Raw genomic sequence first — 27090 nt, forward strand, 5'->3', positions numbered from 1 at the left:
TCGATGCCATACCCTGCACACCATTCTCCAAGCTGCTGACCGATGAATTGTCACCCATTATCAGACACGAGCCTACGAAGAACGCCGAACCGACATATTATATGTCACCCATTATCCTGTCCGAGCTATGAGTTGATGGAAACTGGGGGCGTGGCGCTCTCTGCTGACTCTGTGTATACGCAGGGATGACGTGGACCTCCGGCGAACCTGCAACGAAGTCGGGCCGGGAAGGGGTTCCCGGTGACGACCCTCCGACGCTCAAGTTAGGCGAGAAGAAAGATGAGGCGAAATAAGGAGCTGTAGCTACAGTGTATCTAATTGCATACCTCAGTCAAAGTCTGAGGGTCCTTATATAGGCCCCCGGGGAGGCGCGTGCACGCTCCTTGACGCGTGAGCGCTTCCCCAAACATACCTCAAAATGGATGTGCCAGAAAAGCACGTCTGACGTCATACCGCAACTGTCCGAACATATCTCTGACATGACGGTGGAAACTTCCATCGTACGATTTTCTGTCTGGTTCAGCCGCCGACCATGCTGTCTGTCGGCGGCACATGTCTCGAAAAGGATATCTCTGGTCGTCCCCTTTGTACTCTTCTGCACCTTCTGTCTTCTCTCGAGCCGAGCGGGAGAGACACTCGGCCATACTTGGTCGGGTCGAGCGAGTGGGCCACTCAGCCATATGCTCGGCTGAATAGCGCCTATGTTAGCCTACGGCCCCGCTGGGCGTCCGCTCGGCCCAGTCAACTGTCGTATGTGAATCCCTGAGCGTCGAAAACTCGAACCTTAGCCTTAGCTGAGTTATCTCCTTGCCGACCTGACCTTCTACTACGGCCGCTCGGAAAGGTGGCCTCCCGCTTCGCAGGCCTTCTACCGCGGCCGCTCGGCAAGGTAGCCTCCCGCTCGGCTCACCTTTTACGTCGATCGTCTCGACACTGACCTCCACGTGTCCTTAACCTCTGTCCGTACGGAACCCCTCCTTTGCTACCGGATCAGATAATAAAGTGAAGATCCTAAACTCTAATATAAAAATATTACCTGATTATAGATAATGATACTATATATATATATATATATATATATATATATATATATATATATATATATATAATGGAGAATTTCAAAAATAACGTAAATTTATAATAAAAGATGGTGATTTATTCTACTCCTTTGATTTCTTAAATAAGATTAAATTCATGTACATCTTTTTTTATTATCTACTTAGTCATTTGGACAACTTTCTACATTTCATGGCCTCTAGTTTTGTAGCGCCGGAATCTTTTTGATATTATAATTGGTCCTGACTTTACATAGAGTTGTTGTATGATCTCGATATAATATATCGATTCCTAATTTATTTTACTTTTGTTTTATTATATTTATATTTTATAATTTTATTTCAGATGTCACCTATCTATATATTTTGGTGGTCTAAGAAAATTATGATATATATAGATGGATAGATTTCATGATTATTTTCCTTAAGATTTCTCATTTATTATAGAGCTACTTGATGTGTGGCTTTTGGTCCCGGAGCAATTTGAATTGGTTCGGTTTGATGTGCACTCGAAGAAGAAATTGATAGGCTGAGGAACATCAGAAGCAAGCAGAAGAAGTGATCTTGGGATGGGAGGCGCATGGACATCGATTATCCCTTCGAGCACTTGAACGACCTGCCCCATCGATGGCCTGCAGCTCTCGTCATCCTGAATGCACCAGCAAGCGATCTTGCAAGCTCTGCCCAGCTCTTCTATGTTAACTTCTTCTGGCCCCAACTTGCTATCCAGCACACCCGCAGCGTCGCCTTCGATCAGTTTGCTCGCCGCAAACGTTGGGAAATACCTTGTGCCAGCTTCTTCTGCTGTTGTTTGCTCCAGGTTTCGCCTTCCCGAGATGATCTCCAACAGCACCATTCCGTAGCTATAGACATCGGCTTTCGCTGTGATGGCGACGCCGGTAATCCATTCGGGGGCGAGATAGCCCTTGGTTCCTCGCAAAGTCGTGAGGACTCGACTGAAGTCTCGTCCCATGAGCTTCGCGAGACCGAAATCTGCCAGCTTGGGGTTGAACGAGGCATCCAAGAGAATGTTCTCCGGCTTGATGTCGCAATGTATGATGCACTCTCTGCATTGCTCGTGTAGGTAGGCTATTCCTCTCGCGATGCCGATTGCGATTTGGTATCTTGTCTTCCAGCTCAAATGAGAGGAAGGGGCGTTGCGGAAGAGATGGGAGTCTAAGGATCCATTTGGCATGAACTCATACACGAGAAGCCGTTTCGATCCCTGAGAGCAAAATCCAAGTAGACGAACGAGGTTGACATGTTGGATCCTCCCGACAGTGCTCACCTCTGTTCGAAACTGCTTCTCTCCTTGACCAAGGCCTTCGAGCTTCTTCACGGCGATATCATTAGACCCCGGCAAAGACCCTTTGAACACGGATCCAAAGCCTCCTCCCCCGAGCTTCGTTGAGAACTTCCGTGTGGCTTGCTGCAGCTCATTGTACGTGAACGAGACGAGACCGCTCTGCATAGCCTTTGCTTTCTCAATCATCCGCCTACTTTCTCGCTTCTTCATCACAATCAAAATGGCAGGAACGCTAGAAAACAAGATGGCTAGAACAATGGCACCGATGATAACCAAACTCACCACTCTCTTCTTGTTTCTTTCAGAAGATTGCAACTCCGAGGCAGCCAAGCGCAGATAAAGAGTACCTGCATCAGCTTGATTATATTGTTCTTGCACATTCAGTAACCCTCCATGCCAAACAAAGCAGCTACTACCTTTGTAGGAATAAGCATTGCAGGAGCAATTACTCATGCAAGCCAACTCGCAGCCTTCCCTACTTGCAGCCATGGCCAAAGTGTTGGGGCTATCAGGTAGCCTAACGTTTGTCATCTCAAAGAAGCCATCTTTCCCAGAATTATTGGCGTTTTGTTCGCATTGCAAAGGAGTGATCCTCTCGCATCCTGCACTTCTATCACCAAAATCCCACTCATTTTGGGACCTCACTCTGTAACCCCTGGCACAACTGCAAGAAGGCCTGCTCATATAACTGCAGCTACCGAAAGGTCCGCAGCTCGCATACACTGAGCAGCTAAACTTGGGGATAGCCCAGCAGAACATCCATGATTGTGTATTCTCCATCCACGTTAAAACGACCATCTGGCCGGACTCAGAATCGATGACAAATCTAATCTTCAGGTTGGGATCATTGGCAGAGTAGATGAAATAGGTCTCCTCAGTGTTGTTGATGAACGTGAAGCTGACGACGCCTCTCCAGCTCATCTCCGGGACAGAAGGGAAGACGTCTCCGTCCCAGATTCCGCTGGTCCAATATTCCTTCGACAAATTCCAGAAAAGCAAATACTGAGAGGTTGCACCGGTTGGAGCGCTCTGGAGAGTGAAGAGTCCAGGAGCAGGGTCAACTTTGTTCTTCCAGGAAGTGAGACGTTGGGATCTTTTGGTGAGCTTGTTGAACCCGACCATGACTCCGGGAAGCCAAGTGTCGGTGGGGTAGTCGAAGCTCTGCCAGAAGACGAGAGAGGAGTTGGATTCATCCCTGAGCTGGAGATTACCAGTGTCAAGGATGACAGCGACGACCGTGGAGTTGGACGTGGAAGCGTCAGTAGACCATATGACACCGGTATTGGAGTGATTGACGAGGAGGACGAGGTTGCCATCGCCGGAGATTCTAAGCTCCGACATGGCTGGGTCTGTGACAGGGGAGGCTCTGTTGGCCACCCACACGGGGGTGAGCAAAGGGATCTTATTGTACCAGATGCCGACGTAGTAGCTGAGGGAGGGGCTACCCGATGGCACGAAGAAGCCGAGCCTGAAGTTGCCATCTTTGGAGGTGATGTTTTGGTTCCCAGAGAGAGACCGGTTTGCAGAAATTGTGTCAGTTGTCGCAGAGGAGAAGAGGATGAGGAGAAACAGGGAGAAGGAGAAGATGAGGCATGAAGATGTGGAGCAGGAAGCCATGGCTGCTGCTGTTGTGGAACTTGAGCTTGAAGAGATTGAATTGGAAGTGGGGTTATGTGGAAGATTTAATTATGGCGTCGCCAGAATCTAAAGAGGGGCACAGACTTCTTCAACGCCACTCAAAAATTCCGAAAATAGTCAAAACAACGTGATAAGCATTTATTATTATTATTATTTTCATTCAAATAAAATTAAATTCATATATAAACATGAACATAATATATTTTTTAAGACAAAACTTAAAAGGGCCCTTCTTTTTTCTGAATCATAAAAAAAGCGCCTCATTTTTTTTTATTATTTTTGTTTTTATGAAAAAGTCGTTTCTCATTGTTCAATCACGTACATTAACGCTCCCAGAAAGTTATCATATAATAAATTTATAAAATTAAATAAGGATGACTAAGATTAAAAATTATCATCTCATATGGGTTAATTTTAATTTTCTAATTTGTTCTTTCTTAATAATATGGATAGTCGTGAGGACCACTAAGTAATGAATTTCATTTTTTTTATCGAATTTATAGAATCATATACTTTAATCCTCTTATCTTCAGTATTATTTTTATTATTATTTTCTATCTAAATTCTAAATAGATAAGATGTGTTATAGCATTGTGAAATTGTAACTGATACAATTGAATTAAATTGAATCTGAGGTTATTGTAACAATTATGTAATTTTAATTATTACAGTTGAATATGGAGTTATAATAATTATAATTTCATAATTGATCCCGTCCAGAATCAGACGGATCGTCGGATAAGGTGGCGAGAATATTGACCAAGTCGCGATGTCCCGGAGGGGTGTGTACTGAGATGACTTCTATGTTGACCAAGTCTTCAGAAGTCCTCTGGTCAACGCTACCTGCAGCCAGCGACCGGGTTGACCTGGCCCCCGGTACCCCGATACTCGAGGCAGATCCAACGAATATATGAGTACAAGACTAAGTCATAAAATAATGAAATATGCATAGAATATGAACGGAGAACGTACTCAGGCCCAGGGGGCGTCCTCGGATGGGACGCTTCTCAAGTGGTCGGGACCTGGAAGACTAGCCGAACGGGAGTCGGATGTGGAGCCGGGTCTGGAGGCACGGAACCGAACGCGGTCTGAATCCGGAAGACAAGCTGCAGGTCGGGAAATAATAGCAACGCGCAGGCCGGGACACGAGATCGGCACGCAGGCCGGGAAGCAAGATCAGCACGCAGGCCGGGAAGCACGATCGGCACGCAGGCCGGAAGCACGATCAGCACGTAGGCCGGAAGCACGATCGGCACGTAGGCCGGAAGCACGATCGGCACGCAGGCCGGGACACGAGATCGGCACGCAGGCCGCAATAATACACCGACGCACAAGTCGGGACATGACACACAAATTAGATCAATGCCAAGGTCGGTACATAACACACACACACACAAATTGACGTGAAGGCCAGAGCACAACGAAAAAGGGAACGCTAATAGATCAGCTACCATAGGGCCTACGCCTATGGTAGACGAACCTGTGCTTGGGAACAGCGGCAGGAGGGGAGGTTCCGGTGAAGCCGGTAGCGAGAGTGTGGGTTCCGGCTGTCTATGCAAGGGGAGATGGTGCCTCCTTGGCTGGCTCCGGCGATAGTAGGAGGAGGAAGAGAAGAGGTTGTCGCAAGTAGCTCCGGCGAGAGGAGGAGGAGTGGAACGACCTGCTGGAAGGAGAAACGGAAGGAGCAGTCGGCGCCCAACATCCTCGTCGATGAGAGCTGTGGAAAGGCAGAAGACAGCCTTCTCCTTGGCGGCGACAGACCAAAACCCACAAAACCAGCCCCCCCCCTTTGAGCTTGACGTGGTCTACCCGCGGAAGAAAAAATAGAGAGAGAGAGGAGAGGAGGCGTTGGCCGGAAGAAGAAGAAGAAGAGGATGGCCGGAGGTCAGCGTCGCGCCGGCGAGTAGCGTCGGAGGAAGAAGATGCCCTCCCCTCCTTTTTTCCTTGGCGGCAGACTAAATGCACGGAGAAGGACCTCTTGTGAACAGTGCCCTCCCCCTCCTTTAATGCCCTACACAGTGAAAAGACCCTCTTGCCCCTCTCCTTTCCTCAAACTCCCTATATGCCCCTCATCCACATCCGTATCACAAGTCTCCCCCTCAAGTCTAGTTGAAGGAGGCGCAAGTCCGATTGACTAGACCAAACCCAAAACAGAACCGCTACCGAACACGGAATCAGATCACTGAGTTCGTCTTGTTACATCGAACGAGTAGCTGGGGCGATGCCGAGCAAGTGACTCAAATAGAATCAAGCGAGCGACAAGAAATTGTGACCGGGCAAATAGAGAGAGTGATAGACTAGCCAGGTTGTGAGCACGATCGAAAAAATACCGACTGAGCGACGATAAATCGCAACCGGACAATCAAAAAATAAGCGACCGAGATAATGCCAAGCGAGTAGACGGACAGATAAGTAGAACCAAATGCGCGCCCGAGAAAGTGCCGACCGAGCGACAATAAATCACGACCTGACAATAAAGGGAATGATGGACTAGCAGGTCATGATCGTGATCGAGCGAGTGTCGACCGAGTGACAGTAAATCGCGACCTGACAATAAAGAGAATGACAGACGAGCCAAGCCATGATCGTGACCGAGCGACAATAAATCGTTACCGGGCAATCGAAAAATGTCAACCCGGAAATAGAGAGAATGCCTACCGAGCCGGATAAGAACGGGTGGGCGATGTCTAGTGCACAACCGAGAAAGCCCTTAAGCGATAGGTTGATCGTCGTAAGGCGAGTAGCTGAGTGGTACCAGCGAGTGGTTGAGCAAACAGCCAAGCACCAGCGATGCACGAAACGTGAAACAGTCATGCCACAGATGGCACCAAATTTGATCACGTCCGGAAGCTGAGTCGGATGAAGGTGGGCCTCGATGTACTGGAGGTTGACGGAAAGTCGCTGCGACGTCCGGTCTACCTGGCACTCTCCAGAAGGGTTCACACGGGCTGATGACGAAGGGTGATGACCAGGATGATGACGCTAGGGCTCTGCGCACACTCAGACGAGCCCACGAGTCGTTAGAGACCAGAGGTCAGTGAAAAAATCCCCGGGTCAGGCCCTCCAACGCTCAAGTCAGGTACTTTTTCCCCCAGAAGCACAGAGAAAGGACGAAAGGTAAAGACGAGTAAGAAATGACAAGTGAGCGAAAACGCGAACTGAGAGTGCCGGGCAGGGCGGCAAGTGAACAGTAAGTGCCGATCGAGCAACAACGGTGAGCGAAAATGCGAACTGAGAGTGCCGGGCAGGGCGACAAGTGAACAGTAAGTGCCGATCGAGCAACAACGGTGAGCGAAAATGCGAACTGAGAGTGCCGGGCAGGGCGACAAGTGAACAGTAAGTGCCGATCGAGCAACGATGGTGAGCGAAAACGCGAACTGAGAATGCCGAGCAAGACGACAAGTGAATCAAGTGTGATGAGTGCTAGGTAGAACTGTGAGCGAGCGATGAGCACCGACCGAAAGGTCGTTGGGCGTGAGAGCATGCTGACTTATAACTCACACTGAGGCGAGAGTCTGGAACCCGACCTGCCAGTCGTTGGGCGTGAGAGCATGCTCACTTATAACTCGTACTGAGGTGAGAGTCTGGAACCCGACCTGCCGGTCGTTGAGCGTGAGAACATGCTCACTTATAACTCGCATTGAGGCGAGAGTTTGGAAGTGTGAGAACATGCTCACTTATAACTCGCACTGGGGCGAGAGTCTGGAGGCGTGAGACCATGCTCACTTATAATTCGCACTGAAGCGAGAGTCTGGGACCCGACCTGTCGGTCGTTGGACGTGAGAGCATGCTCACTTATAACTCGCACTGGGGCAAGAGTCTGGAGGCGTGAAAGCATGCTCACTTATAAATCGCACTAAGATGATGTCTGAGACCCGACGAAGAGGTGTTCTGGAGACCTGACCAGGAAATGATCTGGAAGTCTGACCAAGAAATGCTCTGGAGGCCTAACCAAGAAATGCTCTGAAGGGTTGACCAGAAATGTTTTGGAGGCCTGACCAAGAAATGCTCTAGAGGCCTGACCAGGAAATGTTCTGGAGGCCTGACCAGGAAATGATCTGGAGACCCGACCAGGAATTTATCTGGAGACCTGACCAGGAATTGATCTGGAGGTCTGACTATGACTTGCCCTGGATACTTGAGCAGGAATTTATCTGGAGGTCTAACCAAGAAATAATATGAAGGTCTGATGGTCTAACCAGGAAATAATATGAAGGCCTGACAAAGAAGCAATCTAGAGGTCTGACCAGGATTTGATCTAGAGACCTGACCAGGGAACAATCGGGAGGCCTGATCAGGAAACAATCTGAAGGCCTGACTAAGACTTGATCTGGAGGCCTGACCAGAAATCGGTCTGGAAGCTAGACCGAGCATTGATCTGAAAGCCCGACCGAGAGTTGGTCTGGAAGCTTGACTGAGAGACCGTTAGCGATACTCCGATCCGAGACCGGTGGTGATACTCTGGTCCGAGACCAGTGACAATAACTCGACCCCGATCGGGGGAGGATAAGCCTTGAAGCCCATAGCAATATGAGAGGATAGAGCCTTTATCATACCTGATGGCGAAGTGATGTCAACCGGCCGGCACGAATCTCAAATGCCCATACAATTAGTAAGAGAAATAATGTTGATCCCTTGACTCCCAAATGTCCACGGAGTCAGGGAGAAGAATAATCTAAGCCCCGACCGTCCAAGGGAGTGAAGCCCATAGCAATATAAGGGAGCAGAGTCCGTAGCAATAGAAGGAAGCAGAGCACCGCGGGTGAAGGGAGCAGAGCCTGTAGACGTAAAAAAACACGCAAAACAGGTGGAGCATATAGCAATAATAGAGTGAAGTGTCTATAGTAGTAAAAGAATGCAGAACCCCATGATGAAAGGTGCAGAGCCTATAGCAGTAAGAGGATGCAGAGCCTCCTGGTGAAGGATGCAGAGCCTGTAGCACACCTGATCGGGGAGCTGGGCCCTTGGTCCCTGATTGGAGAGTAAGGACCCTAGCCTGTAATCAAAGAGTGAGGCCCCTAGATCCTGATCGGGAAGTCGTACTACGAGTCAATGATCGGGGAGTTGTCCCTAGTGTAAGAGCGGGTAGCTGTGTCCCTAGTGTATGAGTGGGGAGATGTGCCCCTAGTGTATGAGTGGGGAGCTAGGCCCCTAGTGTCCGATCAAAAATCGAAGGTCCTAGTCTTTGACCAAGTGCTAGGATCTTACTCTCTTATCAGAGAACTATAGCAGCTCCTATAACCGTAAACAAAGAGCAGAGCTGGTAACGTACCTGATCGGGGAGCTGTGCCAACTGGCTAAGGGTTGGTCTCGATCCTTTGACTCCCGAATACCCGTGGAGTCAGGGAAAAAATGTAATGAAAAAACTAACCTGTCGACCAGCTGATACTCCACCTCAATTCCTCGACTCCCGAATACCCGTGGAGTGAGTGTAGAAGATAATATGTCTGTCGGGATCCTCTGGGACTGTGATAATGGCAGAGAACCTCCCGATGTCGTCCATCTTCACGTTCCAGAATAGGTGAAGGAGATTCCCATAGACGGCGCCAAATTTGATCCCGTCCAGAATCTGAGTCAGACGGGCCGTCAGGTGAGGTGGCGACAATGTTGACCAAGTCGCGATGTCCCGGAGGGGGGGTGTGCTAAGATGGCTTCTATGTTGACCAAGTCTTCAGAAGTCCTCTGGTCAACGCTACTTGCAGCCAGCGACCGGGTTGACCCGGCCCCCGGTACCCTGATACTCGAGGCAGATCCAACGAATATATGAGTACAAGACTAAGTCATAAAATAATGAAATATGCATAGAATATGAACGGAGAACGTACCCTAGCCCAGAGGGGCGCCCTCGGATGGGACGCTGCTCGAGTGGTCGGGACTTGGAAGAGTAGCCGAACGGGAGTCGGATGTGGAGCCGGGTCTGGAGGCACGCAACCGAACGCGGTCTGAATCTGGAAGACAAGTTCCAGGTCAGGAAATAATAGCAACGCATAGGCTGGGACACAAGATCGGCATACAGGCCGGGAAGCAAGATCGACACACAGGCCGGGAAGCAAGATCGGCACGTAGGTCGGGAAGCAAGATCGGCATGCTGGCCGGGAAGCACGATCGACACATATGTCGGAAGCACGATCGGCATGCAGGCCGGGACACGAGATCGGCACGCAGGCCGCAATAATACACCGGCGCACAAGTCGAGACACGAAGCACAAATCAGATCAATGCCAAGGTCGGTACATAACACACACACACACAAATTGACGTGAAGGCCAGAGCACAACGAAAAAGGGAACGCCATCAGATCAGCCACCATAGGGCCTACGCCTATGGTAGACGAACCTGTGCTTGGGAACAGCGGCAGGAGGGGAGGTTCCGGCGAAGCTGGTAGCGAGAGTGTGGGTTCCGACTGTCTATGCAAGGGGAGGTGGTGCCTCCTTGGCTAGCTCCGGCGATAGTAGGAGGAGGAAGAGAAGAGGCTGTGGCAAGTAGCTCCGACGAGAGGAGGAGTGGAACGGCCTGCTGGAAGGAGAAAGGGAAGGAGCAGCCGGAGACCGACATCCTCGTCGGCGAGAGCTGTGGAAAGGCAGAAGACAGCCTTCTCCTTGGTGGCAACAACCCAAAACCCACAAAACCAGTCCCCCCTTTGAGCTTGACGTGGTCTACCCGCGGAAGAAAAAATAGAGAGAGAGAGGAGAGGAGGCGTTGGCCGGAAGAAGAAGAAGAGGATGGCCGGAGGCCGGCGTCGCGCCGGCGAGTAGCGATGGAGGAAGAAAATGCCCTCCCCTTCTTTTTTCCTTGACGGCGGACCGAAAGCACGGAGAAGGACTTGTGAACAGTGTCCTCCCCCTCCTTTAATGCCTACACAGTGAAAAGATCTTTTTACCCCTCTCCTTTCCTCAAACTCTCTCTATGCCCCTCATCCACATCCGTGTCAATAATTATTATAATATGAAATGTTTTAATATTTAAGCATATTTTGTAGCAGTATAAAATTATAACGGTTATAATATAATATGAGTAGCCGCTATCAAACTGTCACGGTTATAACGTGTTGAGTGATTCAAAATTTAAACTAAAATTTAGATGGAAATAATAATTAAATAAAATTAAATAGCAGAGGATAAATAGTGAGAAGAGATAAAAGTGGGCGCCTTTATAATTTGGAAAAAATGAAGCGTCTTTTGACGTTTGCCTTTTTTTTTTCAAATCAAAATTATAAAATTTTAAATATTTGTCATTTATCTTTCTCGTCGCTATTACATTAAGATAAATAAAACATAGATCTCTTGGATCATTTTTTTTATAATCCAAAAAGATATATCATTCGTATTTACGATTGGATCGTAGCTATGATCCAGTCACAAATGGTTACAATCCCTTTCTGGATTCACCGTCTCCACTAGATTATAATTTTTATTCAGAGCGGACGGTTGGAGATCGCCCGGAGGCCTCCGATGGTGGATAAGTGGTCAGGTTACTGGGTGCCGAGCGAGAGTGTCCTCCGAGGACCTCCGGCACTCCGCTCCGAACAAAAACTATAATCTGGTGGGGATGATAAACCCAGAAAGAAATCATAACTATTTACGAATAGATTACGATCACGATCTGATCATAAATATGAATGACACATTCCCTAATCACAAACATAAAAAGTGGCAAGAAAAGTCTTGAAAAGTCATAGATGACCAGGTAAAATATTAAAACAAGTCAAACTCAAAGTCCTGTCAAATTAACGAAAAAAAAAAGAGGATTAGATTAATTACAACTTCAGTCTTCTTGTGAGTCTCTTTTACATTCATATTAAAAAATAACTAAAAAACAAATGGAATAAATATCTAGTCAATATGTATATATTTTTTTATAAAATAATATAATCTTTTGTTTTTAATAAAATTATGATAATTCCTAAGTCTTATATTAAAGGGAAAGGTGCATAAAAAATATTGATTTCAACCAAATATTAAATAGTGTATATGCGTGTAATGTAATTAGAATAAAAATTAATTTATAGTGTAAAAATGGATTATAGAAATAAAAATTTTAAAAGGATAATTAAGAACTAATAATTGAGGATAAAAACTAACTTATCTATTTTTATAATCTATAAATAATATATTGCAATGGTAAGATTTCAATAACGGGAAAGAGTTTAGCAACTATACATTGTTGATTTTCATATTAATGCAACATGAGAAACAGATAAATGCTCTTGACTGAACACAACTTTGAAAAAACATTCAAAATCCATGATATTTTTTTAGTACAAATAAATTAATTTAAATCCATAAATCTATATATTTAACATTCATTAATCAGTATTTTAACATTTTCTCCCGGTGAGAAAAGTAGTTTATAAGTAGATTTTTCATTATCATGATTTTAATTAAATTTTATATTCTAATCTCAGCAGGGATGATAATACATTGGATTCAAATTTTATATTCTCTATTTTCATATCCATCATATTCATCTTTATACTTATACCTATTACTTATACCTATGATCGGATATTTTTTATACTAATTTTTTTTCTTCTTTTTATTCAATTATTAACATTCAATAGAAACATATTAAAATTAACAACAAATAGTTTAAATATCTATATACTTTACTACTAACATATCTGATGCGATGATAAAATAGAGTACATCTATCACGGGTCAATTGATATAGTATCGGTCAAAGTCAAGACGGTCAACGCCGGACTCACAGTTATCTCAGTCGGCAAAGGAGTGGCCGAGCGGACATCACCCAGCCGGTCGAGACATCATGATCTGATCGATAATGAAACGAGCCGCTTGGACCGCCCGTCCGGCGCAAGGAATGACGCTATACAGGAAGAGACGAGAAAACAAAAGAAAACATGACATGTATCATTTAAGCCAAGGTAAAAAAGAACATTACACTTATCATTAATGCACAGAAGTTAAGACAAATAAGTCTTTCTCTGGCAATTAATATCATTAAATAAGGATAGATGAAATATCACAGAAAAAGGTATAAAAGGGGATGTCAGGTATGAGGAAGGCAAGATTTTCTATTTTTCTTGATTACTTCATTCTCTCTTCTTGATTTTGACTTGAGCGTTGGAGGGCCAACGCTAGGGACCTCTTCCTTGAGTTTGGTTTTGTTTGCAGGATCGAAGTCTTCATCCCGTCAGCAGTCATCCCATTCCTGGCTTTCCAGCTTCCTTCATTCAGGCAGGATCAATTTGGCACCATTTGTGGGAACGCTGCCTGTATCCGAAGAAGAAGATGGAAGATGTTGGACGACTCACAACGATGACACTGATGCAAGAAGAACTCGATGCACTCATACAAACTCGAGCGACGAAAATTAGGATTGTAAATGAACCAAGCATTCGTGAACAAGCTTGGTGTTCGGCTTGGTAAGAGCTTGTTTATGTTCATTCAATATACATAAGATTAATTAAATAAACAAGCATGAACAACTCGTTAAGCTAAACAAATAAACTTGAACACATATGTGTTCAGCTCGTTAACGTTCGTGAACAATGTTAGTGAACAACGTTCATGAACAATGTTCACAAACCATATTCATTAATAAAACTCTTTTCAATATGCTAAATAAACAATAAAAAAAAAATTTAAATTATCAAGCTCAATAATCAATCAAACAACTAAAAGTTTCAAACAATCAAATAAGCTTAAATTGAGAGCTTGATAACATCTAAACGAAGTAAGCTCGAACCAAGCTCAAGCCAAGCTTGAATTGAGAGCTTGATAATATCTAAATGAACTAAGCTCAAGCCAAGCTTCAAACAAGTTCAAGCTTATAAAAAATAAACCAAGCCAAGCTTGAACACTCATTTCAAAAGCTTGGTTTATTTTAAGCTCGGCTCGGCTTGGTTACCTTATCAAAAAAGCTTGAACACCCCAAACCTCGGCTCGGCTCGTCTTGTTTATAGCCCTAACGAAAATACTGGAGCAACAACAACAAGTGTTGGTCAATCAACCAATACATGAGCCAGCTGCCTCTGCAGCAGGTCGGAAGAGTGAAAGAGAAAGAGAAGATCGAGCAAATCAACTTTTCGCTCGGGAGCCAAATAGGAGACTGATCGGCTCCTATGGGAACACTCGTAAAGCTCCAATCCCCTGTAACTGCGCACTATCATGGGCTCACCCAATAGAAAGAGGCCGAGCGGATAGAGACCGAGGATCTTCCTTAGATGAGGTGCCCGTTCGGGATGCACGAAAAGGAAAAGCGCTGAGGGAAGACAATTCGCTCGAGCGGGTCAATCAATAATTTTCTGAGGGAACCCTAAATGACCCTCTGCCAAAGCATTATACCCCGTTAACGATCAGAGAGTATAATGGAACAACCGATCCTGACGACCATTTAGCCAAGTTTGACAACGCGGTAATCCTTTGTTGATCCCTTTGGAGGCTGATAAGAGGGGAGGGGTGAATTATCCTAAAAAATAAATCAACCCTTTCTCGACTTATAGCTTGAATAAGAACACTTGTAATTAAAAATAAAGAGACTAATAAAAAGGAAATAGACACAAGAAGAATTACTTGGTTTACAATTAGAAGATTGCTAATCCAAGGAGAATGAAGCGCACTTTTCTAAAGATCTCCTTCGGGCGGAGTAGCTTCTTACAACGTTCACAGCTCACAAACAAAAGTAGAACAGAAGAAATGGAATTACAAGTTGTTGTTTTAACTGTTGAAATTAGTGCTATATTTATAGCATTGTTCCGAGCGCCTGGAAGGGCTCCGGGCGCCAAGGGGGATAGAATTCTATCCCCGACGTGTCGGTCAATGTCCACGTCACTTTTGATAAACTTTGGGTTCCGGGCGCCCGGAGCCTTAGAGTCCGGGCGCCCGGACCACAAAAGTCAACAGGATTGACTTTTTATGGTCCGGTTCCTCTGCTTCAGTTATGCTCGTCTCGGTCTAGGTCTTCCGCTTCGGCTCTGCTAGCTTGGGTGATCTCGGCCATCCGGAATAGAGCTCACCCGAACCCAAGTTCCGGCATTCTCCTTGAGCAGCCTTCCTCCCCGGTTTCTCGTTCCTCGAACGTCGCATACATTCTTCTCGTCCACTGGTGTACTCTTCCGCGACACCTTGTCCCTCGGACGCACCGAACCCATCGACTCTCTCCCTGTATCGTCCTTCTCGCTAGCCGCGTCTTCCGCTCGACTTCCTGTGCTCTTAAGCTCCTGCACACTTAGACACAAGGGTTAAACCAAACAGGACCTAACTTAACTTGTTTGATTACATCAAAATAACCTTGGGGTTCCAACATCCGTCACCAGTACACGGACGGGGTGAAATGTCGAGTCTTCCTTACTACTTTATCTGGATCGGCGCAACGGTGGTTCAAGCGGTTACTGAACAGTTGTATATACAGCTTCAAGGACTCCCGAGCGGCATTCCTCCACCACTTTGCTAGTAGTCGCCGCCACCAGAAGGCTAGCGTGAACCTATTCTCGCTAAAGCAAGGGCCCCGAGAGGCCTTGAGAGCATATATCCAGTGCTTCAATCAGGTGGCGATGGACATTCTAACAATCTCCTCATATGCATTGGTGAACGTCTTCACCCAATGGCTCACCAAGGGAAAGTTCTTCCGATCGCTCATTCGACGGCCTCCGAAGAACTTTGGTCATCTCCAAAAGAAGGCCAACGAGTATATTAATGTGGAAGAAGCCTAGGCTATAAGGAAGAAAGAGATGATCGTCGATCCTGCAGTGGCATCCGAGCGGCGTCTGTCGAGCAGTTACCAACCACTAAAAAGACCTCGGTCGGGAGCCCCTTCACACCAAGAGACTAAACCACATGTTGTACAACAAGTTGCGGCCGCTCATCCAGGAGGCAAAAGGTGGGCACCAATGTTTTACAGTTTCCACCAGTCAACGACACACAACATCAGGGACTGCTACGAGGCAGCTAATAGGCCGATTCCATGCGGATACCACTGCTGTTCGCCGCCTCCAGCTCGACGTCATCGAAGCCGATCTACAGAACGAAGGAAGGAGAGGATGACCGAGCCACGTCACCACCATCAGGACCGAATCCCTGCCCGAGCCTCTTCCGAACAAACTAGATCGTTCGTAAGGAAAGAAGAGAACTAGAGTAATGCCGCTCGAGGGGAGTAGGAATGATCGTCGACAGGCCGACCGGTGGAGATTCTAACCGAGCAAGGAAGTTGTATGCTTGGCGGCTCGAGGTACATTCTATTGGCTGCAACAAGGAAAAAGTTGAGGGACCCGAGATTAACTTCGACCCTAAGGATTTGGAGGGAGTGGAGGTCTCTCACGACGATGCATTAATTATCCGAGTAGTAATCTCCAATTACATAGTCCATCAAACTTTTATTGATACAGGTACCTCGGTAAATATCAACTACTGCCCATGTCGACACCACTCTACGGCACATGTCGACACCACTCTACGGCTTCACGGGCAACGAAGTATTGCCGATCGGTCAGATCAAGTTGGCCATCTCACTCAAAGAAGAACCCCTGAAGCGGACAAGGACCGCAAATGTTATAGTAGTAGATGCGCCCTCGGCCTACAACGTTATTTTGGGCCGACCGACACTCAATGAGTTCCGAGTGGTGGTGTCACCTACTGCCAGAAGATCAAATTCTCGGTGGATGACAAAGTAGGAGAAGTCAAAGGAGATCAGTTAGCCGCTCGGCGTTGTTATGTCGAGATGGTTAGAACAGAAGCACGAGCCGCTCGGAAGATCCCTCGCCTAGAGGTGAACGCCATCGTTGAAAAACCCCCCACTCTAGTTTATAAAGAAAAAGAAGAAGTTCAGATCCACCTTTACTTTCCGGAACAACTACCTTCATTGCTGCCGATCTGGAGGACGAGAAAAAGACGGAACTGGTAGCTTGCTTCAGACAGAATCATGATGTGTTTGCTTGGACGACACACGAGCTTTTCGGTATTTTGCCAAGTGTGGTTCAGCATGAGCTACACATCCGACTGGACGCTCGGCCAGTGAAGCAAAAGAAAAGGGACTTCAGCACAGAATAGAACTTGATCATCTGAGTGGAGATAGAAAAATTGCTGGAGGCCGGTCACATACAGGAGGTACATTTTCTAAGCTGGCTTGCTAATATCGTACTGGTCCCCAAACCGGACAACAAATGGAGGGTCTGCATAGACTTTCACGACCTAAATAAAGCATGCCTGAAGGATTTATATCCGTTGCCTTGGATAGACCAGATGGTGGACTCTACAGCCGGCTGCGAGCTGATTTGCATGCTCGACACATATTAAGGTTATCACCAAGTACCGCTCGCCCGAGAAGATCAAGGAAAGGTCAACTTCATCACAGCTGACGGAACATTCTCCTACAACATCATTCTGTTTGGACTAAAGAACGCCGACGCCACCTACCAGTGGCTCATGAACAAGGTGTTCAGAAGCAGATCGGCTGAAACATAGAGGTATATGTCGATGACATACTCATAAAATCTCCAAGAGCCATTGATATTTACACAGATATCAAGGAGATCTGTCAAACCTTGAGGGCTTATGGAATAAAGCTGAACCCAAATAAGTGCTTGTTCGGTGCCAAAAGTGATCGATTCTTGGGATATATAGTCACCTAGCGAGGGATCAAGGCGAATTCGAGCAAGGTCAAGGCTCTACAAGATATGCCACCACCACGCAACTTGAAGGAAGCCCAAAGACTAACCGGGCATATTACTACTCTGTCCAGATTCATATCCAAATCATCCGACAGGAGCCTACTGTTCTTCAAGGTGCTACGTCGGACGACTAAATTCTAGTGGGATACGGAGTGTGACCCAAGTTCGAAGAACTCAAAGATTATCTCAACTCCTTACCTATATTAGCTAAGACGAGCGCAGGAGAGCCACTCTAGATTTATCTTTCGTCCACCGAAAATGCAGTCGGCTAGACGTTAGTTAAGAAGAATGGGTAAGAACAACCGTGTATTTTTTAAGTCATATATTGAAAGACGCTGAATCCCGCTACACTGGTATGAAAAAAATTAGCTTACGTTTTGATACTAGCCGCTTGAAGACTCCGCCCGTACTTCCTCTCCCATCCAATCATCGTGATGACCAATAGTACCTTGGGAAGAGTTCTCCTCAATCCAAAAGCATCTGATTGGATAATCAAGTGGACTACTGAATTAAGTGAGTTTGACATCCAATACCAGCCCCGAACGGTAATAAAAGCTTAGGCCTTTGCTGATTTCATCACGGAGATCCAGAACAACGAGTCAAAAGCAACTTAGAGAATATATGTTGATGACTCTTCCACCCGGCAAGGCAGCAGGATCGACATCCTGCTAATTTCCCCAAGGGAAGACCAAATGCAACTTTTCGTTCGACTGGATTACTGCGCCACCAACAATAAGACTAAGTATGAAGCCTTGATAGCCGGTTTACAAGCATCACGACATGTTGGAGCCACAAAGTTCCTCATTCACTCAGATTCCTAGTTGGCCGCCCAACAGTTGATGGGGGCGTTCGAGATAAGCAACCCGCGACTCAAGTTATATGCAGAAACTTTCGAGAAATTAAAGACACATTTTCAAGAAGTCACTATACAAAAGATTCTCCAAACGGACAATCAAGCAACAGATGAACTGACTAAGTTATCTAGTTCATTATCACCGGTCTTGATTAGCCAGCTGATCGAACAGGTTTCATTGGTGGCGCATATTGATCGAATGGAGGGAGTTATCTTTCCAAGCGATTGGAGAACACCACTAATCGAATCTCTCCGATCGAGAAGTATGCTGGTTGACCAGGAAGCGACACGTTTATTAAAGAAGAGGGTCGGATAGTTCACCTTGGTCAGAGATCAGCTGTACAAAAGAACCTTCTTTAGGCATTTGCTCAAGTGTGTTGGACCAGAGAACGCAGCATATATCTTACAAGAAGTGCACCAAGGCTCCTGTGGAAGCCATCTGGGCGTCCGTTCGCTAGTTCAAAAGATTCTTCTGCCCAGATACTTTTGGCCAACTCTCCAAGAGGATGCCGCTCGGATAACAGCCACATGCCTATCCTGCCAAAATTATCACAATATTTCGTACCAACCAACCGAAGAGATGAAGTCCTCCATGGTATCCTGCTCGTTCGACCAATGGGGCATGGACATCGTAAGACCATTTCCCATAGCGATCGGTCAGTGAAGGTTTCTACTCGTTGCTGTGGACTACTTTTCAAAATGGGTGGAGGTTGAACTCCTGACAAAGATAAGCGAGTAGATGGTCATCAAGTTCATTTGACAGCACATCCTTTATCGGTTCGACATCCCTCGCCGGTTCGTTTCGAATAATGGGAGGCAGTTCACGGGTCAAAAGCTCCAGGAGTGGTGTGAAAGATATGACATCCAGTAGGCCTTCACATCAGTCACCTACCCCTAGAGTAATGATCAGGCGGAGGTCACAAACCGAGAGATCCTTAGAGGCTTACAAACTCGGCTCGACTACGTAGGAGGTAGCTGGGTTGACGAGCTCCCAAGTGTCTTATGGGCACTTCACACGACTCCAAAGGAGCCGACCAGCGTAACACCATTCCAGTTGGTGCACAGAGGAGAAACGGTGTATCCTGTAGAGGTTGGAGTAGAATCCGACCGGGTGCGACTTTACAATGAGGGAAATGGCAAGCGAAGGTTAATGGAGCTCGACTTGGTGGATGAAGTGTGGGAAAAAGCAGCCGTTCGGCTAATGACTTATCGACAGCGGATGAGGTAGAATTACAACAGGAGGGTGATCCCGAGGTTCTTCCAGGTTGGTGATCTGGTCTGGAAGAAAATCAAGCTGGTCGGTGATGTCACCAAACTCGAGGCACCATGGATGGGACCTTACAAAGTCATACAAAACTCTGCTCGGAGGCCTATTACTTGGAAGATGAAAACGGGGAACGACTCGAGCGGCCGTGGAGTGCGAATCATCTTCAATCCTACAAGACCGGGTGAGAGGTGTGTGAGCAAATATAAATATACTTGTGTATATGCCTTATGAATGCAAGGCCAACATGAATAAAAACCAAAGCTTTCCAGACTCTTGGGACGATCCAACCAAGTTGAAAGTCGAGCGGCGACTATAAACCCTTGTCTACATCAATGGTCAAGCAACGACCTTAAACCCCTGTCTATGTCAGCTGTCAAGCGACGACCTTAAACCCCTGCCTACGTTAGCAGTCGAGCGGCGACCTTAAATCCTAGTCTTCACCAACGGTTGTGCAGCGACCTTAAACCCCTGTCTACGTCAGCGGTCGAGCGGCGACCTTAAACCCTAGTTTTCACTGACATTCGAGCGGCGACCTTAAACCCCTGTCATCATCAGTGGTCGAACGACGACCTTAAACCCCTGTCTACGTCAGCAGTCGAAAGACAACCTTAAACCCTAGTCTTCACCGACGATTGAGCGGCGACCTTAAACCTTTATCTATTCTAAAGTGGTCAAGCAACCTTGAGAATAAATCAGATCGATCGGCTAAGTAGATAAACCTTTACCGATCGAAAGTACATGACACTTGAAAATCAAGTTGAAAAATTAAAATACAAGAATATAACGCTCGCCAGACGGACAAGCATTAATTGAAACTTCAAAATTTTATAGAGGTAACTCTCAACTGGCTCACTCCAAATAATCTAATCTATCATCAAGCAGCGATGCAGTCAGCTTGTCCTGACTTGTAACGACCACCCTTCTTACTACTACTACACTTTAAGGATGACCGTTACTTAACTACTAACTCTACTTAACCGGTATGATTAAAAATCACATGGAAACCCTACTGAAAATTTTTGACAAAGTCTCTCCTGTACCGGTGACCATATTCAACAATACATGCAATATATACTTAGCCACAAGCGGCTGGAACACATATCAATCAACCACGCAGTTAAATAAGTATCAAACACACAAATATCTACTTACTAAACTGAACTCATCCTACATGCAATCTAAACAGAATAATCTAAAATGACATAAACTTAAAATACAACTCAAATGTTTAAAATAACTAAAATGCGGAAACTAAAATTAAAACTTCTTTCCTAGTCCCAAGGCTTCCATAGTCCTGGCATCACACATCCTTCGAACACCTCCTTGTCGCCTTCTTTTCTATATCTTTTCCTTTCCTGTATCTGCAGTAAGAGGAAGTGCAATCTATAAGCAAAATTTGCTTAGTAAGCGCTATCTAACTCACAAAATCACGAATGTGCATGTATACGAAAGAACTAGAAACTATATGTTCTAAAAAGAAATAAAGCATAAACATAACTGCTCATGTCAAACTAATAGCAAAGAAAAGCTAAGAAATCTACTCATGTAATTCTAATAGCTAATCATGCTACTCATCTAATAGGTAAACATGAAAACTACTCATCCACTAGATAAACATGGTAGAATAAAGGACTAAACTTACTGATTTTTAGAACTATATGAAACTTTATTTCATTTGTTCTAACTTAATCTTTAATACTTTATTTTTATGTAAAACTCGTTTTACTTGTTCAAAAACTTATACTTATAATACTTCAAAATAGTAATCAACTTCTCTTGGGCCCAGGCTTTGTACTTTCTTATGCGCGTTCCCGGCGGCCCATTAGGCGACACTCGGGTCGTCGACCGTCAACCGTCGGCCGTGCCGTTACTACTAGGTTATCTAAACCTAGGGACGACTATGGGAGCCCAACCCAAGGACAACTGAGAGTCCAGTACAGTGCCACTGATAAAAGTAAAATACTTGTTATCTTTTAATACTTCTAATATATAATGCCTCGGCATTTTAATAAGCACCTTGTGTGTCAAAAATCCCTAAAATCTTGACTTTGGATCTACTTAAGGCCTTGACCTTTTTCTTTCTTTTCTTAATCTTTCTTATACTTTTCTTATAAAAGGATGTTTCTTACAAAACTGAAATGTTTAAACAAATTGTAACACTGCAATGCTTAAACAAAATCTGCATACAAATTTAAACAGAAATCTGCATATTAAGCTTAACTAAAATATTCATATTAAGCTTATCTAAAATCTGCATACTCAGCTTATCTAAAATCTGCATACTCAGCTTATCTAAAATCTGCATACTAAGCTTAACAAAATCTGCATAGTAAGCTTATCTAAGATCTGCATACTAAGCTTAACAAAAATCTGCATCTTAAGCTTAACAAAAATCTGCATCTTAAGCTTATAAAAATCTGCATACTAAGCTTATCTAAAATCTGCATACTAAGTTTATCTAAAATCTGCATACTAAGCTTAACAAAATCTGCATCTTAAGCTTAATCAAATCTGCCTACTAACTCCATCAAAATTCTGCATATTAATACTTTATAAAATCTACATTGATCAACATGTAAATCTCTTTTCTCATCTTCTAAACTAAACTTCTATCCTGAACTTATTACTTGCATAACTAAATCACTCACATACTTCTCACCTTTAGACTAAACTAACCTCAATAATCGGTAAAAGAATTATCTTCCTAAATATAGAACCAAAGCTTATATCAAACCAATTCCTTTTTCTTTGAGTCTGCCAAGGAAGGAATATTAACAATAAAACCACCAATCAGTGATGTAAGGAAGACTTCAAATCCAAAGCTACAATACTAATTCCAAAGCTTGAAGGAATCCAGAAAATTTCTACTAGAAACCAGAAATCTTAACTGTTCTTCACGCTAGGTACCACAGAAATAAAAAGAGAACAGAAATGCTGCTACTGGAAATCTAAAATCATAATTGTTCTTCATGCTCCTTGCCTAGGACATCAAAATCCGAATTCTAGCTACAAATCTTGAGGTAAAACAGCCCGCATGCTCAAACCTTTTAAATTTGCCCACAAGATCATATCTAAATCAAAACCAAGGTTGTTCCTGTTTGGCACGGCAGCAAGCACACAAAAGAAAAGAAAACCACTGCTGCCTATCTTATGCTAAACAAACAACAAACAAACAAATCCTAACTAAACAAAGTGTTTTCTTCTCCCTTTCCCTCATGAAGACCACGGCAGAAAGCACCCAAGCCCCCAAATTCTATCATCTTCAGGCCATAATTCAGAAATATGCAGTAACAAAAGGAAACAAGGTCCAAAACAATTAAGCACAAGTTAAACAACAAAACCCTATTCCCTTTCTTTGAAGCACACGACAACAAGCACAAAATAGATCCGAACACTGGAAACGCAAGAAAATTCATGCAAAGCTTCGGAAACAAGGAGAGGATCAAGATTTAAACCTCGGAGCTATCCTACTACAGGTGAGTAAGCGACTTACCTCGGTTTCTTGAACTCACAGCCGGAAGGGAAGGACGCTAGGGTTTCGGATGGACTCGCTTGCTCAGCGATCTCTTGCGTCTACACCTTCCTCTCGCTGAAGGGGTCTTGAGAACGTGAAGATCTCACGGGAAAGGTCCTCGTCGGCCACCAGAGACGTCGGGCTGCTCGCTGCGTCTTCGCCGAGAAGAGTCGCGCCGTCGAACTCGAGAGAAGGGGAGAGGGATCGAGAGAAATAATTTCCTCTCTTAACTTAACCTCTTTTTATAACCTAGGATTATTTTTATTACTAACCCTTGCTTAAGAAAATTTCATACCCTACCTTTTCATGAAATACTCGTGGAAGAGTTGGTTGGCCGCGTTCTGCTTAAGGTTTGGCTCGCCGGTTCGAAACTCGGCTGCAACCATTTTCTGCCCATTAATTCTTGTTATTAACTTCTACTCATTAAATAAAATTCTCCCTTTATTTAATTGATTAAGTAATAACTGCTAGCCCAGTTGGTTAGCAGGGTTTTGCTCGGGTCAGGGATCTCGGCTTCGATTCCTCAGCCGCGCACTTTTATTTCCAATTTATTTTACTGTTCCTAACTACTACTTAAATATATATCGCTCCATATATTTTTAACAAAACATCCGTAGACCAGATGGTTGGACTGAGTTCGTTAAGACTCAGGTTCGGGACCGTGATCTTGGGTTCAAAACCCGGCTTCAACATATATTATTTTTTTTCTTTTACTTCTTCCTCTTGGTAAAAATACCAAACGAACTCCAAAAATTACATAAAAATACTCTATAAATTCCTAAAAATCTCTAGATTTTTTCTAAAACATTTCTAGATTTTAATAAGGTCTTTTAGAACTCTAAATCATAAAATTTGGGGTGTTACAATTCTCCCTCCCTTATAAAAAGTTCGTCCTCGAACTTAGAATAATTCTGGACATTTCTATCTCATACTGTCCTCATGCTCCTAAGTAACTTCCTCATACTTCTGATTCCAAATGACTTTCACTAACGGTACTCTTTGTTCCTTAATCTCTTAACTTCTCGGTCCTTATCATTCATATCACATCATACTCATTAGTGGTCGTTGGAAGGCCTGTTATAAGGTCTCTGAAGACCATAGGTGCATTAGTCACACCAAATGGCATGACTACAAATTCGCAGTGTCCATATCTGGTCCTGGAGACTGTTTTGGTGCATCACTTCCTTTCATTTCCAACTGATGGTACCCAAAACGTAGGTCTGTTTTAGAGAATACTATTGCCCTCTTTAGCTTATCAAATAGATCATCCATTCTGGGAAAAGGGTACTTGTCTTTAACCGTTACTTTGCTCAACGCTCTAAAATCTATGCACATCCGCATAGATATGTCTTTCTCCTTAATGAACAACTCTGGAGCTCCCCGGGGTAAATGACTAGGGCGGATGAAACCCTTGTCAAGTAGCTCCTGAATTTGTTCTTGTAACTCTCTTAGCTCTGCTAGAGAAATTCAATACAGAGCTTTTGAAATTGGGCTGGTGTCAGGAAACAACTCAATTTCAAACTTTACTTCTCTGTTGGGAGATAGTCCAGGTAGCTCTTCTAGAAATACCTCTGGATATTCACAGACTACCCGAACGTCTTCCTGCTTGGGTCTTTCTTGTTATCATTGTCCTTCTAGTTCTAATTACTTAACTGGGGTTTCTGACTCCCCACTGTCTTGTCCTCAATCTTGACATCTAGTTATGCCAAGAATAATACCTGATATCTTCTCTATTCTTTCTAAACATACTTATGTATATATGAATATAAGAGGAACAAAACTAAAATTGTCTCTATTCTTTCTAAGCATATGTATCAAAACGTAGAAAATTAAAACATGAATTTTCTTCTTACTTAAGCGCATATAAGCAGATTCTCTATACTGCAAATAATAAAGAAAGCATAAAAGAAAATTAAATACTTTCTTACTTGATGCTGGAGAATGGGACCTGCTCTGATACAAACTGTAACGACTACCCTTCTTACTACTACTACTACTACTACTACCTAAGAGTGACCGTTACTTAACTACTAACTCTACTTAACCGGTATGATTAAAAACCACATGGAAACCCTACCGAAAAATTTCGGCAGAGTCTCCCCTGTACCGGTGATCATGTTCAACAATACATACAATATATACTCAGCCACAAGAGGCTGGAACACATATCAATCAACCACGCAGTTAAATAAGTATCAAACACACAAATATCTACTTACTAAACTGAACTCATCCTATATGCAATCTAAACAGAATAATCTCAAATGACATGAACTTAAAATACAACTCAAATGTTTACAATAACTAAAATGCGGAAACTAAAATTAAAACTTCTTTCCTAGTCCTAAGGCTTCCATAGTCCTGGCATCACACATCCTTCGAACACCTCCTTGTCGCCTTCCTTTCTATATCTTTTCCTTTCCTGTATCTGCAGTAAGAGGAAGTGCAATCTATAAGCAAAATTTGCTTAGTAAGTGCTATCTAACTCACAAAATCACGAATGTGCATGTATACGAAAAGAACTAGAAATTATATGCTCTAAAAAGAAATAAAGCATAAACATAACTGCTCATGTCAAACTAATAGCAAAGAAAAGCTAAGAAATCTACTCATGTAATTCTAATAGCTAATCATGCTACTCATCTAATAGGTAAACATGAAAACTACTCATCCACTAGATAAACATGGTAGAATAAAGGACTAAACTTACTGATTTTTAGAACTATATGAAACTTTATTTCATTTGTTCTAACTTAATCTTTAATACTTTATGTTTATGTAAAACTCGTTTTACTTGTTCAAAAACTTATACTTATAATACTTCAAAATAGTAATCAACTTCTCTTGGGCCCGGCAACTGTGCTTTTACTTTTGTAACGACCCGACCCATTTGGCGGCCCATTTGGCGACCCTCGGGTCGTCGACCGTCGGCCGTGCCATTACTACTAGGTTATCTAAACCAAGGGACGACTATGGGAGCCCAACCCAAGGACAACTGAGAGTCCAGTACAGTGTCACTGATAAAAGTAAAATACTTGTTATCTTTTAATACTTCTAATATATAATACCTCGGCATTTTAATAACCACCTTGTGTGCCAAAAATCCCTAAAATCTTGACTTTGGGATCTACTTAAGGCCTTGGCCTTTTTCTTTCTTTTCTTAATCTTTCTTATACTTTTCTTATAAAAGGATGTTTCTTACAAAACTGAAATGTTTAAATAAATTCTAACACTGCAATGCTTAAACAAAATCTGCATACAGGTTTAAACAGAAATCTGCATATTAAGCTTAACTAAAATATGCATATTAAGCTTATCTAAAATCTGCATACTCAGCTTATCTAAAATCTGCATACTAAGCTTAACAAAATCTACATACTAAACTTATCTAAGATCTGCATACTAAGCTTAACAAAAATCTGCATCTTAAGCTTATAAAAATCTGCATACTAAGCTTATCTAAAATCTGCATACTAAGCTTAACAAAATCTGCATCTTAAGCTTAATCAAATCTGCCTACTAACTCCATCAAAATTCTGCATATTAATACTTTATAAAATCTACATTGATCAACATGTAAATCTCTTTTCTCATCTTCTAAACTAAACTTCTATCCTGAACTTATTACTTGCATAACTAAATCACTCACATACTTCTCACCTTTAGACTAAACTAACCTCAACAATCGGTAAAAGAATTATCTTCCTAAATATAGAACCAAAGCTTATATCAAACCAATTCCTTTTTCTTCGAGTCTGCCAAGGAAGGAATATCAACAATAAAACCACCAATCAGTGATGTAAGGAAGACTTCAAATCCAAAGCTACAAT

The 27090-nt window shown here is 43.8% G+C and overlaps 1 protein-coding gene across 1 annotated transcript; it reads right to left on the bottom strand.

Annotated features, from left to right (window-relative positions):
• Positions 1-1410: 1410 nt before the first annotated feature.
• On the bottom strand, positions 1411-4083 carry LOC122056099 (G-type lectin S-receptor-like serine/threonine-protein kinase At2g19130). Its single transcript, XM_042617886.1, has one exon. It carries the CDS (start codon positions 3976-3978, stop codon positions 1480-1482), a length of 2499 nt encoding a protein of 832 aa, XP_042473820.1. The 5' UTR covers positions 3979-4083; the 3' UTR covers positions 1411-1479.
• Between the last annotated feature and the right edge of the window lie 23007 nt (positions 4084-27090).

Source organism: Zingiber officinale, chromosome 3B (assembly GCF_018446385.1).
Source record: "Zingiber officinale cultivar Zhangliang chromosome 3B, Zo_v1.1, whole genome shotgun sequence".
Classification (NCBI taxonomy): Eukaryota; Viridiplantae; Streptophyta; class Magnoliopsida; order Zingiberales; family Zingiberaceae; genus Zingiber; species Zingiber officinale.

Excerpts from the sequence above, each read along its gene's own strand:
- LOC122056099 (XM_042617886.1), bottom strand. The coding sequence starts at position 3,978 with ATGGCTTCCTGCTCCACATCTTCATGCCTCATCTTCTCCTTCTCCCTG.